The 16,566-nt window shown below is 34.7% G+C and overlaps 1 protein-coding gene across 1 annotated transcript; it reads left to right on the plus strand.

Annotated features, from left to right (window-relative positions):
- Positions 1-1,194: 1,194 nt before the first annotated feature.
- Positions 1,195-11,855, plus strand: LOC143574513 (AP-4 complex subunit mu). The gene is made up of 13 exons (XM_077059118.1): positions 1,195-1,264; positions 2,588-2,682; positions 3,290-3,493; positions 3,590-3,706; positions 3,813-3,941; positions 4,045-4,171; positions 8,687-8,790; positions 8,887-8,991; positions 9,179-9,273; positions 10,881-10,968; positions 11,172-11,232; positions 11,330-11,403; positions 11,576-11,855. Exons 1-13 carry the CDS (start codon positions 1,207-1,209, stop codon positions 11,672-11,674), a joined length of 1,356 nt encoding a protein of 451 aa, XP_076915233.1. The 5' UTR covers positions 1,195-1,206; the 3' UTR covers positions 11,675-11,855.
- The last annotated feature ends 4,711 nt before the right edge of the window (positions 11,856-16,566 follow it).

A 16,566-nucleotide genomic window follows, 5' to 3' on the forward strand; every position in this document is an offset into this window, starting at 1 on the left:
ACTTAAAACTGATTTATAAGAAAGAACATTCCTTAGATATTGTTTGCATAAAAAGAGATACAGATGAATAATATGGCCATATGAGCTTCTTATGTGGAAAAAAAGTGAACCCTTTGGTTCATTTTGAGGTAATTAAACATACTAAAACACTCACTAAGGAATTAAGAGAAACAAGAACAATCTAACTCGTTTCAAACTTTTTTTTTTCCTTTCACGATTTCATCTTTTTCCACAAGTGCCAAGACACCATTAACCATTGGGTTACCTCAAATGTGTTAAGTCATTTTAGATAGTATATTCTACTTAGGTTGTTGTATTATGATAGAAAAACGAGTTTTCTAGGAATGCTTGAAATTTGTTTTAAGTTTTAAAAGACCCATGTTGAACAAGAGTTCTCATCCATAAGTAGGGCTGGCAATTTATACCCGATACACGAATATACGACACGTACTTACATGACTTTAACAGGTATCAGGTAAGACCTTAACATGTTTCGTGTACTAAACAGATAGACACGAATCTACCTGTTAATTTTCTTGTCTAAACAGGTAAAACCTGTTAAGTACATGTTAAGTACCCGATTAGATTTTTATAATTAAATATATATAATTATAAGTTATCCTAAACTCTAAATTTCTAAAACATTCTCACTTTCTCTCGGCCGTCACATTCTCACGACATTCCCAATAATAATTTAACTGTCGTATGATCGATTTCAGCTCTTATCGTGTATACCAGGTATTAACAGGTTCGTGTTTGCGTTTGAAATACATATACACGATAAGTTTTCGTGTCGTGTTCGTATCTTTTCATGTCGTGTCTTATCGCGTTTGGGATACTATGCACGAAATGCAAGCTTATCCACAAGTACCATCTAACTCTTTTTATAAGATTTCTTCTGGAAAAAGATCTCAACTTATTTTTACTGATATATACGCTGGTCGCTACGAGACACATCGTCGATGTGAACCTTGCGACTTGTTGCGGTATGTTCATCAGATCTCATCGTCTCTATTACCAATTCGCCTCTAATTTACTTCGTCAAATGCACTTCAATTGACAAATCTCTTACTCGTATACCTACATAGCCAAAAATTGATTGCTGTAGCAGCTTATATTCGTTCAAATCACACTTGATTTAACAATAATCGAAGTTTATATTCCATTTATTTCAGAAACTGTTGAATCGGAAGGAGACTGGTTGATATGATCTCGCAGTTCTTCGTTTTGTCGCAGCGAGGCGATAACATCGTGTTTCGTGATTGTGAGTTCTCTGGCTATCAGTTCGTGCATGTGTTTGTGATAGATTTGATGCGATGCATGTGATTTGAGATTGAATTAGGGCTTACTTGTTCGTATTTACTCGCAATTGCTTCTGGTTTACATGTTAGAAGTTTCTAGGTTATGTGATGATGCTTTTGAAGGCATTTAATTAATTGTCATTAGCACATTTAAACAAAATAGGCAAACAAAAGAAAATACAATGATTTAAGAGTTGATACTGTCTGTTTATGAAATCTGGACACTGTGGCGGATCCAGGATTGTTCATCGGCGGGGGCAAAAAATGAGTCGCACCTGAACGGGCCAGATAAAAAGAGTTACATTAAACCGTAGCAAAAGTTTTCGAACTTTAGGCATACATATTACAATGAAAGTTGGAACTCTTAAATTTAGGCTTTTAACTTTGAACCTTTATAGTATTTTTATGACGCATGTAGGAGGGGATGGTAGTTTTTGCCATGCTGATCAATAGTCAAATAAAGTTAAAAAAAAAGATGTAGTTTGGATATTGGTCCTAAGCAGTTAATGCGAAAAAATATCGGATATCGATCAAGTATAATCATCTGAGATATTGGTTATCGCGGTGAGATATCAGTTGGATATCGGTAATTTTAATATCATGTAAAATTCATGTATATAGCAATTTGACACTAATAATTCAGTATACTCTCCTACCATTAACAAATTAACCTTTTGCAACTTGCAAAACACTAACAATCATAGCACGTAGGAACTGATTAAGACTTAAAAACTAACATTGAACACTGAAAACTGATAGTTAAGACTTAAAACAGTGATACCGGGAATATCGGTGATATATCCGTCAAATATCAGTCAATATCGCCGATATTATCGGTGCAGATATTCTGACCGATATTTTACCAAAGGGATTGACGGGCCAATATATCACTGATATATCAGTGCTATATCGGCAATATCGACTGCATAGTATTGATCAATATGAAAAATGCATAAACTACAAATATGTAAAAAAAGCTCCAATTTGGTCAATATGAATTAGTTTTAAACATTTATGGACTTCATTTTACACTACTGGGCTTAATCTCAACCTTTACTTAGCAGTGTATTTGCTTCTTGACTGGACATGCGAATTTGAAGGAGCATCTTGATTGGGCATATTCATACATTATACATGCAAATTCAGTTTTTTCATTTATTGTAGCTTACATATATGGGATTTTCAATCCAGAGATGATAGTTTGATTAGCTATTTGGCTAATTCATTTATGCATATCACCTGTTTTTAAATATAATCTTTTCTATGGTTGTTTTTCACGTATGCAGACCGTGGTGATGTTCAAAAAGGAAGTGCAGAGATATTTTTTCGTAAAGTAAAGTTCTGGAAAGAGGACGGGGAAACCGAGGCTCCACCTGTCTTTGTAGGTACCTTTTGACATGCTATCTGATTATATGTTTGTGTTAAACAGTTCTTCATGTCATATTAGATAGTTAAGCTAGCTGTGTTATCTTAAATCGTCTTTAAGAAGCTATTTATTGTTGAAAGTTAATCTTGAAACAAGTTAAAAGAGAAAGTTGTAGGGGTCATGTGAAAGAGTTAAATTAATTAGTATTTAATTAATAGTTTGAATGTTTAGACTTTAGAGTTATCGGTTAGTAAGTTTGTGTATTTGCATGTTTACCTTGTTAGTTTGAAAGCGTATAAAGTAGCAGTTTGCGTCATGGTATGCTTAGGAAGTTAATTAGTATAAATAGATGGTTAGGGGTATGTAATTAGCGTGCCAAGAAATATAATAAGCGAAAAGATTCGATCTTGGTTGAGATCAAAATTCGTGTTCTTGTGCCTAATATCCAACATTTATACATTAACTGTATCTTTTACTGATATACTTATTATGAAATCCTCTCCATTTGTTTATTGCTTCAACCTTTTATAACTTGATTCGAGCCTGAAATTAGATTTAATATGACTGTTTATGTTAATGTGATGATTTCTTATGATGCGATGTACTTGTTTTATTGTTATAGAATGTGGATGGGGTCAACTACTTTCATGTAAAGGTGGTTGGATTACTGTTTGTTGCAACCACTAGAGCAAATGTACCACCTTCTCTTGTATTGGAGCTTCTACAAAGAATAGCACGTGTTACGAAAGATTACCTTGGCATCCTCAATGAAGATTCCATAAGAAAAAACTTTGTGCTTGTGTATGAATTACTTGATGAAGTTATTGTAAGTCTTTTCATCCATTTGACATTATTAGCTGTATAAAATCTGATTGTAATCTCTGATTGTTAATAGTTTTAACTTCATAACTTTTGAACACAGGATTTTGGTTATGTGCAAACAACATCGACTGAAGTTCTAAAGTCATGTGTATTTAATGAGCCAATCATGATTGATGCAGCACATATGCCACCTCTTGGCCCAGCTGCCCTATTTATGGTATAATCAATCAAATAGTTCATCTTTAGTTGATAATTTTTTTTATCTAAGTCACCTGAATTTGATTATCTTATAACTTGCAAGTTGCAATCTTTTGTGAATGCAGCAAGGAAACAAAAGAATGCCAGGGACAGCTGTCACAAAATCAGTTGTAGCTAATGAACCTGGTGGCAGGAGGAGGGAGGAAATTTTTGTGGATATAATTGAAAAAATAAGTCTCACATTCAGCTCTAGTGTGAGTAATTTTTGTTCAGTTCTAGTTATCTTAACAGATTGTGTTCTTCTATGAAATAAGAACATACTATATCATATATATAACTTCCTTGTGATCTCAACAGGGATATATACTAACTTCTGAGATTGATGGAACCATTCAAATGAAGAGTTATCTTACTGGGAATCCAGAAATCCGATTAGCTCTAAACGATGACCTGAATATAGGAAGAGGTGGCAGATCAGTATATGGTATGTATACTATCAAATCAGTTTATTCATTTATCCAGTTATTGAGTATATCTTTTTAGCCGTCCTAGTTTGCTTGATATACTAGTTATCATACTGCATTTGTGGTATAGGTGACAGTTTCAACCCATTCATATAGAAAATGCTGTTTTGTGTTGTATTTTGTTGGCAATGGGGCAAAACTGTTGGGTATGATAAAAAAATTAGTTAAACTGAAGCGTGTCTCAAATGGGTTGAGTAGGTGAAACGAGTCAAAAGTCACCTTAGGTGTCTACAAATGCATACAGTTTCCTAAGCTGTTTTCAAAGAAATCAATAAGTAATTTTAGCAGAATAGTTTTTTAGGCGCATTCAATTAATTAAGTATTCATGATTCAAGACAAATGGGCAAGAATCATTGGTGGACTTGCTCAATCTATCTCAGCCTGACCTAATTAAGCTCACATGCAAATTTTGTTAAGACACAATCGGATCAAAGCAAGAACACAAAGATGTGGGAGCTGCAACTACTCTTTCTTGTTTATTGATATGAAAATTAAGTCCGCATAATTATAAAGACCTAACAACTATATATAATGGAAAAACTTGGAGGCTAAGCTATCTAACCAAAATAAATCTTCTAGCGATATGGAAACAAAATAAAGATTCAATATTCTGACCCAAAATAAGATAAACTAAAATAGAACTCCAGAAATGAACCAACATTCTTCCCCTTAATTTTGACATTGGGCCTGTTGCGACATCAAAGCAATTTCGGCTCATCCTCTTGAGCCATTTTTGGTTCCTGGTTCATGCATTCATACGCAAAGTGATCGTAATCTCCACGTCGATAACATTTTATTCATGAGTTGTCTGGTTCTTTCATTGGTTCTTGTTGGTTAGTGTTTGAACCAGGTTGACCCTCATGGCCTCTTCCCATTCCACCTACTCGACCTCTATCGGCCCAGTTAATCCATCCACGACCTTCATGACCTTTGGCGACAATCACCATTATTTCTTGGTTTACACTGTTCATCATCACATGTAAACGCTAACTTACCTTGTGTATCTTCGTTTGTGTCTCTGGGTAAACGCTAACTTACCTTGTGTATCTTCGTTTGTGTCTCTGGGCTGTTATAGCCTCTTCAATTGGCCTCTTCAAATGGAATGTTTTCATTCTCTGAATACTACTTCATTGAAGCCACAATTGGTAGATATTTTTCCAGCATTGAATTTTTTAAACTTTCTTACTAGCACCTCATCATCAAGTGTTGATCCAAGGTTCTTGTATCTCAATCATAACCCACTTAACTTAATCATTGTGGTTTCTGAATCCATCTTTATCAGCTCCAACATGTTTCTAAGTGTTTGCAAATGGCCTTTTGAATGCTCTAGGAACCCGGAGTGCATCTCACATGTCATTTGGGTCTGTGTCCTTTGCAACTTGAAGAGCATCTTCGGGTATTAACTGATAGATCATAACCTATGCCATGAACTTCTTTCTTTCTTCTACCGTGCCTCGTGTCTCTCATCACGGGGTCTATGGCCTCTCGCAGACCATGAGCGGCTAGGATGGTCTCCATGATGATCGACTGAACAGTGTAGTTAGTCGATGTTAGCTTCGGGCATTGCAACGTCACACATAAACGAAAATATAAACGACACAAGAATTTAACGTGGTTCGGTCCCCGCGAGGGGACCTACGTCCACGGGCTGCAACTAGGTTTTCTTATTAAGCTCAAGGCACACCAGATTACAATTACAACTAGGGTATTTATAGACTAAATCTAGGGTTCCTAACTTGTACTCCAAGTTAGGCCCAAACAAATAAGATGGGACCCATTAGGGCCGGCTAACCCTAATTAGGGCCGGCTGCCCTAATACCCTTTGTTCGAGTCTCCAACCCTAACAATCTCCCACTTGGAGGCTCGAGCAATCCTCAATCCACCATCCAAGCAAACCCTAAACCTGTAACTCCAGTAATCTTAAAAACAGAAATCTTCCAAGCCTCCAGTTCCAAGAACAAGCTAAAACTTCACGGTCAGAAGTTCTCCAAGCCTCCAGCTCCCAAGAACAAGCTATGATTTCAAATAAAAGAAGTCCTCCAAGCCTCAGTTCCCATAAACAAGCTAAGACTTCAATCTAATCCTCCTAGTTTCAGCGGCCCGCTCCTCAATTACCTGAAGAGCCAGTTGAAGCTCCATTGAGCTCCAACCCAACAGTCATCAATGACCCAGCCATGGCAAAACCCGCCATTGACTCATCCTCAATCTCAACCGGCTCCCACTGATTCGAACTACCGGCTCCAGAGACTCCCAGAGAAAACACCACTCTCCAAAACCTGCAAGTACCCAGGAGAGATTTTCCCATTCGGAATTCCGGTATTCAAAACCCAACGGTGTTTTGAACTGTACCTAGAGCACGGTTCGTGCTCCCACTGTTTCAAAACCCCTGACCTAGTTTAAACCTCCGAATGCACTCAGCTACATCCCGGTGGCTCCAGGATTCACACTTGCAAAATGAATCCACTTAGCTCTACCCGATGCAGCGAGCCAAGACTTTAATACTCGGAAGTTGGTTCCCTTCTTCCAGCGATACATAAACTTGTACCTTCCCAAAGTCTTCAATAAGATTCACCAATACTTCACTACAGTGGGTAACATGAAATGAAGTATACCAGAATCTCGAACCCAAGAGTCTCACTGCCTTCACTGAGTCCCAATGCATCAACCCAGACACATTCTCAGAAGCAGAATTCATTATCTTTTGACATTGACTCTAAAGAATGTCACGAACCTCCATGCAGCTCCACGAAGTCAACTATGCCCAGCTCCCACTGTCCCTGTTATCCCAACCCATTACCAAAACCAACATTCCATGAGATTATCCCGATCGTACTTTTCCCGGTAAACGTGTTCACCCAGCACAAGATCCCGGATCCCCTCAAATGTCGAACTGCTGATCACCACCGAACAAGAAATAATTTCATAGTTCCAGACCAGCTAACCGGCAAACGGTTATAACTAACAGCAGTAGAGCTTTACCGAAAGCAAACGGTACCAAGGATTCCGCGATTGTACACCCGATCAGCTAATCCTAACCGAATAAACCTTTCAACCTGACTTCCCTTTTTTTTCACTTATGTCGTCACCAGCACACCAGAATCAGAATACTTAAAACCCAAAGCATTCCAACCTGCTAGTTCCATTTTCACCTGTTTTATCCCACAGTACCACATCCAAGTTCCTTTGACAAAACCAACCAACCGAAATCCAAACCGGTCAAACCTTCGATCATACCCATCCCGTCTCCAGCTATAACAATAGCAATCAGGAAACAAATCGAAACAGTGAACACATCAATGGTACGAGCCAGAACTTGACGGATGTTCACTACCGAACATTGTCAACTGACCGATTTGCTCCTACAATAAACTTCGCAGACAAATCTAAACCCAAATATTGATTTTCACGTAACTCGGTTCTCAAACAGCCCTGAAAAACAGCCCCGAACAGCCCTGTTAACCAGAAAAACGAAGATCTCTGACAATACTGTTCACCGCCGGAATCACTGTTCACGGCCGGAAACACTGTTCATGCCGGATACTGTTCACCGCGGCACTGTAGCGGCGGCACTGTAGCAGCCCTTCTCAAACCAGCCTCTTCTACCTTTTTTCTCGATCGATACCCGTGCAAAACCGTGTGTAAACAACGAGCCAAAGCTCTGATACCACTTGTTAGGAACAAAGCGGCGCGCGGAAGCGAAACAGCACACACATGCACAACGATAAACACACATAAACGAAAATATAAACGACACAAGAATTTAACGTGGTTCGGTCCCCGCGAGGGGACCTACGTCCACGGGCTGCAACTAGGTTTTCTTATTAAGCTCAAGGCACACCAGATTACAATTACAACTAGGGTATTTATAGACTAAATCTAGGGTTCCTAACTTGTACTCCAAGTTAGGCCCAAACAAATAAGATGGGACCCATTAGGGCCGGCTAACCCTAATTAGGGCCGGCTGCCCTAATACCCTTTGTTCGAGTCTCCAACCCTAACACTTAGATCGTTTCACACGATCCTTTTTTCTTTACCCGTTTTCGATCACTTCACACGATCAGTTTTCACAGCTTCTTCCACAACTTTTGAACCAATCAAAGCATGAACACAAAGATTTTGTGGTGAACTGCCACAGATCTTTTCTTGTTTATTGATATGAAAATTGACTCTGCAGAATTACTATTTTTAATGGAAAAACTTGGAAGCTAATCTATCTAACCAAAATAAAACTTCTAGCAATAAGGAAACAATATAAAGACTCAATATCCTAACCTAAATAAGATAAACTAATTAGAGCTCCAGAAATAAAAAACCAAAATAAACCAACAAATTTCTTGTTTTGACCCGTTACCATCCGCCCATCCACCCATTTAGCCACTTTTAGTAGCTAGTGATATTGACATATGAATTTAAGAATTTGTTTATTGCGACGATTATCTGCCTTCAGAAGATCAGTAATATGTTTTGTTCAACAGACTATGGAGGTTCTAGTGGATCAGGAGCTGTTATACTAGATGATTGCAATTTTCATGAATCGGTGCATCTTGATAGTTTTGATGTGGATAGAACTTTGACACTTGTAAGTAGCATAATTAAGTTTTAGCTTTTATATATGACACACACCCTATGTTTTTTGATTGCATATAATGCAAAAACTTTTGCTCGTGTTTGTCAGGTTCCCCCTGATGGTGAATTCCCTGTTATGAATTATCGTATGACCCAGGAATTTAAGCCGCCTTTCCGTATTAACACCTTGATTGAAGAAGCAGGATCCCTTAAGGTAGAACTCTCTTCATTCAAATTGGCTTTGGGTCAAAACGGGTCAACTGGTCCATACTGGTTGGTAGTTCTATGGATGATTCCTTTTAGTGGTGTTTATTCATGTTATAGTTGTATATGCTATTAGCATATTATTGTCCAAGTCTAGTACACTAATGAATTATATCATATGTGCATTTTTGTTGAAGGCTGAGGTGATTCTGAAAGTACGTGCTGAATTCCCTCAAAATATAACTGCAAATACAGTTGTAGTGCAGACGCCAGTGCCAAAATATACATCCAGGTACTTGTCATTTTGGCTTCACAAATTCTTTTATCATCTTAAATAAAAATTTGTTTCTAAAGATAATGGTTAGGCTTGCATCCGCTCGTTTAACTTTAACTGAACAAATGATCAAACGCGGACATTTAAACAAGCGGGGCTTTATTGTTTGTATTCGTTCTTTTGTTTATGTTTGTTTATGCTCATTTGTTAATAGCATAAACGAAAGGTTCACGAACGTAAAAGAACAAATATAACTGAACATCGAGAACAAACATAACCAAGCGAACCCTAGTTAAAAGTAAACGCGAATTTTTTAAACTCTGAGTTGTTTAGTTATTTTGAATAGTATTTTAAATGACTAGGTATCTATTCGAAATTAATTATATCGTCACCCAATTATCTAAACAAAAATTTAGCTGAAAATATCTATCACATGACTTTTTATTTTTTCTCAATCGTACGGCTGAAATATCTTAATATAAATCAGACACTAAAATTTCGTATAATATATCCGATATACACAGTTTAAGTTTTGTATTAATAATTAATATAACATCGTTCCAAACAGTTTGGTCAAATGTTCTATTTATTTTTCTTTCTTTTCCTTTACCAATTTTAGCTTATTCCAATACCGCACAAAGAACTTAATTTAGCCACACATATTTTACAACCATCATTATTTATATTAAACATATTCTTTTCTGTTGAAGTAGTAACCTTACTCCCTTAACGAGTCAATTCATTCATATGATAATTATACTGCTTTCTCTGTATTTCTTGTTTTGGTCTGCTAATACTCTAATAGGCTAGTTTTCACATTTTGATAAATACTTAACCATTATGTACTTAATAAAATAGACTAAATTGTAAGAGACAATGTACTAATTTCATTTAACTATACCAAATTGTAATTAGCCTAAATATTTTTAATAATTATAATAACGAAACAAACATAAATGAACGTAAACAGACTAACATAAAAGAGCATAGATGAATGAACTTTCATGAATATAAATGAAGGAACGAGGCATTTGTTCAAGCTCGTTCATTTAACTACATGAGCAAAACAATTTTTCATGTCCATTCGTCTATTAAGTAAATGAACGGTTAACTGAACGTTCGTTTCGTTTACAAGCCTAATAATGGGTAGTTGTGTTACACACACTGCAATTACATACTTTTTTGTAAATTTTCACATTAGTTAAATGATAAAGAAAACAAATTCATTTAAGATTTCGTTGTAGAAAGCTCATATTTTCATTTATTCGCTAAAGTCAATGGAATGGGTCCGGCTTAAATTTTTTTATTTGATTTCATTTAAGATAAATAAAGTATTTTCACATGCAATTTATTAAGTATCTATTGACAATTGAGTTTGAAATATTTGTAGGAAATACATAATGTGGTTTTAAATTTTAAGCTAAAGCACATATTTATAACTTGCTCCATGGCTTTGTAGTTTGTGGTGCAAGAAACACATATTTTTGGCTATGATCATTTCGTAGTTCTTGATGTGTGTAAAGTATTGTTTATGATAAATATATATATTTTGATTCTGATATATATATGTTATATTTTCCATATATGTTATATTTTCCTAATACTATTTTGTTGGAGTTTTATAGGGTTAGTTTTGAGTTGGAATCCGGAGCAGTTGGACAAGTGACTGATTTCAAGGAACCGAATAAGAAAATCGAGTGGACGTTAAAAAAGGTTATTTCTTGTTAAGTTCTAACTTTCCACTAATTAACCTACAACTAGTAATTTAGTCTAATAAAATATTAAAAAATTAAATAGTAAATTGAATAGTAAAATTGTGAGTAGAAGTAAATCTACTTTTTAATATATATAATAATTTCACCTTTTATATATTTTATGTCATTTCATATAGTTTTTAATATCACCATTCTTTCCAGATTGTTGGTGGATCTGAACATACACTGCGTGCCAAATTAACATTCGCACATGAATCGCATGGTATGCTTCCCAGGATTTGTATAAAAAAAACTTTTATATAATAACAATTTGTTCATATTTGATGTTATTGACCGTTTCCAACTTTATGACATCATAGGCAATATAACAAAAGAAGCTGGACCCGTCAGCATGACTTTCACTATACCGATGTACAATTGCTCAAGACTCCAGGTAAGAATAACTGTTTTTGCGAGAAAATGTTAAAAACACTCATTGCACAAATCCTGATACATCAGTTACTTAATGGGCCATATCATGATCCATTAGTTAATGGGCCATATCACGATCCACTTAGTTGTATCAACAGTCAAATACTGATTCTTCTGACATGATGTATATGCAGGTGAAATACTTGCAGATCGCTAAGAAGTCCAAAACTTATAATCCGTATCGTTGGGTTAGATACGTCACACAAGCAAATTCATATGTCGCGCGTATATGAGGTTTGAACTTTGGTTGTAATATCTTGTTGGTTTTCATAGTTTTGTGTTACATCTCTAAGACGTCTTTTAGGAACTTCATGTTTCTTGTGACCGTAGATCTTTTCAATGTTGTTGAACCATGGATTTTGTGACGGAAGTTGCCCATGACCCATGAGACTGGTGTTATATTATGAACATTCAGCTTATACATAATCATGTGTGCTATTAATTAAAACATTTTTAACTTTTTTTAACAATTGAAAACCGGACCACTGGCCAAGCTGGTTTTAAAACCCGGACTGGCGACGCTGAACCCGAGGACTTTGAAACGTGAAAGAGTGGGTTGTTTCACCAACACTAATGGTCCTAATGGCGATTCCCACTATCGACAAAGTATAAAAAACGTGTCTGTTGTGGAGTGCTATTAATAGAGAAACAAAGTGTTGGTTTTGGTGGTAGCTTTCACTTCGTGGGACGACTTATTATTGTGCCACACTATAAGCACTACCCCATTCAAATAGCATTATAGCTATTCAATATGGAAGCAATCATTGTATTTCTTAAAGCATATAACACCCAAAATTTGATAACCAATGACCTTTTCAGCATGGTTTTACTTTCATGATATCTCGTGATATAAATGTTGAAAATAATGCTTTGAACTCCAACACACTTTTCCAACACATTGGTCTTTGTTGGATTTGTCATATTACTATTTGGTTCCTAACACTTATTAGTTTTAGGTTTATTCTCATTTATTCTTGAATGTAATAAGGATGGTCCATGAAGATAGAACGTTGTTAAGTGATTCCAATCTTCCATTCAATGCTTGTGAAATCACTAAATTACCCTTTATATAAAAAAAGTAAGTGGCAATTGCATCTTTCCCTTTAAAACTTTTTAAATACATATATACCCAACCTAAATATTCAATTGTATATTTTCTCCTTTTTAATTATAAAATTGACAAATTTACCCATTTGATTTATTTTAATTGTGTAATGACCATTTTACTATTACGTTGGTGTCCTTTCAACCAAAAACCCACAAAAACCTACCCCCTCCAACTAAAAAGACCTAACCCCCACTCCGCTCCCCCTGCTAAAAGAGCCTAACCCCCTTCCCCACCTAAAAAGAACCTAACACCCACAAGATTTTTTCTTCTTTCGGGACGAAGTATGCTAGATAAACATTTCTTATTTGGTTTTATGATTTTTTATTTATTTTTTGAGAGGTTTTTGGAGTGGTTCAAAATTATAGAGGTTATGAAAGAGTAATTTTGCTAACATAAATTTTTCATCAAAGGATGGGAAAATATACAATTGAATTTTTTGGGTGGGAAAATTAAACATAGTTTAAAGGGATAAATATACAATTAAACATGGTTTAGAAAGAAAATATGTAATAGATCCAAGAAAACAGGATATTGTGGTGTCCGTTCAAAAAACAATAAATTTATTAATAAAAGTTTGAGCCTCACTCGAAAAACAATGCCAAACCACCCAATTCTTCACCAATTCGTTTTTTTAATCATCACATAACTCTGAAGACTTTGATTTTTCTAAATTTTAATCAATTATCTGAGTTTATTTTTGAAAATTGTAAACTATCCTGAGTTTGCATAGATCCGCAAATCCTTAACTAATACACTTCTAAAAAAGTTTTCCTCTCTAAATAACAGTCGAGCAAAATGGCTTTATTTTTTTTATCATGTGGCATGACCTGAACGAACCGAAAATATTCAATATCTAGCGACATTGACAGACCCATGGCATATCCATGAAATCATTTTGGTGTTATCTATACACTAAAATCTCGATCTTCCTATAAGATCTTGGTTAAGTCTTTCGGTCGCTCCACATGAAAAAAAAAATATTGGATTTTGCCACTTTTTAGCAACAACAACCGACTCTCAAATGTTTTTAACTCTCATAAAAAAATTGTCTAGATCCACATATAGTTACATGTTGCAAGAGTAGTAAATTCACGTTCTCTATGAACATATCGCTAGTGAACTCATGAGCATTTAAAATCGTGTCTATAAACCATTTCTTACTATTTTAGGCCATTTTTGCATATATTTTTTTTTCTAGGAGTCAATGGTGATTCAAACAAGCATGATTCTTATTCCACTAAACAAAAGCTTGTCTCTTCCCCACCTCGATTGTCCCACGTGTCACGTTTCTTATCGCCAAAAGCCAAAACATGTGCATTTTCCTTTATAAAAGTAGTCAGCTTAATACTTTAGGAAAACATTTAACTTATAGCAACAAACCAAAACAAAAAGTATACATCTAGAACACTGTTTTTTAATAAGATGAGTTATAGCATGCTTGGGATTGAGTTTGAAGAATGCTTGTTGGTTTATTAGTGTTTTTAAAAAGCCAGTAAGTTAAAATGCGTTTGGCAATCACAAAAATCTTTTTTACTTTAGCTTTTTGAAAGGGTTGAAAAACAGTTTTCCAAAAGCTCCAAATCTTGACTTTTCAAAATGGCTTTTTGTAAAAACTAATAAGCCAATAAGCATTTTTCAAACCTGATCCCAAACATGCTCTTAAAACCAAGTATCATCAAAAGAGAGATTATATTTCATACTATAGATTTTACAAATACAGTGAATAATGTCCAGGAAAGAGAAGCAAATTCCACCAAGATACATAATAATGCCTTACGAAATTGACCGGCTAAACTATTATGTGAGGACGCACTAGGGGTGAGGGATGCTCTTAGTTTCTAACACTTTTCTTTTTATTTTAAATGAAAGTTTGTCCTGGCTTCGGTTTATAAAAGAAACTATTGTTTGAGTTGAGGGTGGAATAGAATATCATAGTCTGTAAGTGAGACAAATGATCGTTAGAAAGAAAAAAAACTATTGTGGGAGCTAAAGTAGAGAATTTACTTGGATGCTCTCATTGAAAAAAAAATGTATTTTAATAATATCATATTTTCGCAATTCACCGATAATAATCTTACATTAGAATATTTTAACATCAAGTCTCATGTTTTAAACTATTTTTTCTCATTGCACCACCTCCGTTAAAAAAAAAACTTAATTTTTGAATTTCAAATTGATGTTTTAGGGCTTTTGACCGGAAGTAGGATACGAGTTCACTAATGTAAAACCTACCTCGAAACGATACTCCAAACGACTTGATTTTTATTAGTTGGAAGTTTAAAAACCCGAATTGAAGCATCGTTTCGAGGTAAGTTTTACATAAATTGACTCGTATATTCCTTCCGGTAAAAAAATCCTACAATATCGGTTTAAAATTCAGATAAAACTTAACGAAGTTCTAATTAGAAAAAAATAGTGTAAAAGATGGTATGTACTGGTGGCAAAACTGTCCCTAGATGAAATTATTATTGGCTAATTTGAAATATTTACCAATGAAGTGGTGGTCGATAAAGACAAAACCTTTAAACATCTGAATTTAAAATAGAGAAGTCGTGAGTTCAAATCCCACGTATAACAATGATTAAAAGGAAGTTTGCCAATAAAGAAAAGTAAAATTGTTGGATTATCAAAAATCTAATTTTTCTTAATTGAAAGGGAGATATTACTTGGTCTGAGAAAATAATATATATATGTTTTTTAATTAAGAAACTATATGAAAAAAGTTGATTGTATATCACCTATACCAATTATGCATAAACGCCAAGAAAGTTTCACTTTATCATTACATCTTACTAGCGTTTAGAAGGAAAAAAAAGAATGACGATATAAACCTATATATTATTTGACCAGTATAATAATATTTAAAGTGTCACCTTATAAACTATATGTTTAAAACAAGCTTCTAAGTCTTTATTAAATAACTTGATAATCGAAGTGTGTTATTAGTAAATTATGTTTAAATACACATATAATTTGATAACCCTAATCAGTTATAAATTGATACATAGTCCTCTAATCTTCATTAGTTATGTTTTGAGCACTTAACGACATGTTGTAACCAATGTGAAAATTAGTGTAATCCATGATTTAGGCATTTTTACAATTAGCATGCATAATAACTCCCATTACATTACAAATCAACTACTTGTTCAGTTGTTCCTAAAGATGTATAGATCAATATGTATTATCGATTTTTGCATATTTTACACTTGTTGAAGTTTCAGCTACATATAAACTATAAAGAATTCAATATCGTATACAATATTTTAGTACAGAGATCAATGATTCAAACAAACATTGAAGACCAAAGAAAATTTTCGATATTGATTTCCTGACAAATCTGAGCATATTTGAAGAAAATGTTATCTTAATTAATTGTATATTCAAATTATACGACGGGTCAATACTAGATCATCCGCCAGAAAAGACCATAGAAAATCAGTTCGTAATATATACACACGTGAAAGATTCGTTAGTGATCAATTCGCAATATATAGGTGTATCATAAGCTTAATCAAAGTGGTTAGTACAAGGTTGCAATGATCATTGCTAACTCACTATTTATCATATGCCTTTGTAAAATGATGTAAAGAATAAAAATAAAATTAATCCCCAGATGATTTGGACGAATGGTCAAGACATTTCACTTTTGCTTTTGCTTTTGCTTTCTAATGTGATATCAGTGACCTACATCATTTATCAAGAACTAGACGTACAAATTTATTTCTCTTATCTTGTGGTTATCTATCAAGGCATCAACTATTTCCGAAGATATTTATACAGGTACCAAAAGTTAATTTTTTTGGTTTCGTTTTACCAAAACGTTATGACGTTTAAGAGACTTTGTTTCTGTCACTTAACCACCAACCCGTGACATATCCATGGCATATATGAGCAAAGTATTATAACTAAAACACTGTAGTTTCATAATATCATCTTCAATTCATCACTCCCATGGCATCATCATCTCTAAACTCATCACCATCCTTCCAACATCCAAAACTCAGCTTTCCACAA

This window comes from Bidens hawaiensis, unplaced genomic scaffold, assembly GCF_021521415.1.
Source record: "Bidens hawaiensis isolate Kalapana, Puna unplaced genomic scaffold, B.hawaiensis_p1.1 tig00001412_1, whole genome shotgun sequence".
NCBI lineage: Eukaryota > Viridiplantae > Streptophyta > Magnoliopsida > Asterales > Asteraceae > Bidens > Bidens hawaiensis.

Bases quoted from the DNA above. Each gene is read 5' to 3' on its own strand.
- LOC143574513 (XM_077059118.1), top strand. From the start codon at position 1,207: ATGATCTCGCAGTTCTTCGTTTTGTCGCAGCGAGGCGATAACATCGTG. The intron at 10,969-11,171 runs GTTATTTCTTGT...CATTCTTTCCAG, and splicing joins TCGAGTGGACGTTAAAAAAG to ATTGTTGGTGGATCTGAACA. The intron at 11,233-11,329 runs GTATGCTTCCCA...ATGACATCATAG, and splicing joins ATTCGCACATGAATCGCATG to GCAATATAACAAAAGAAGCT.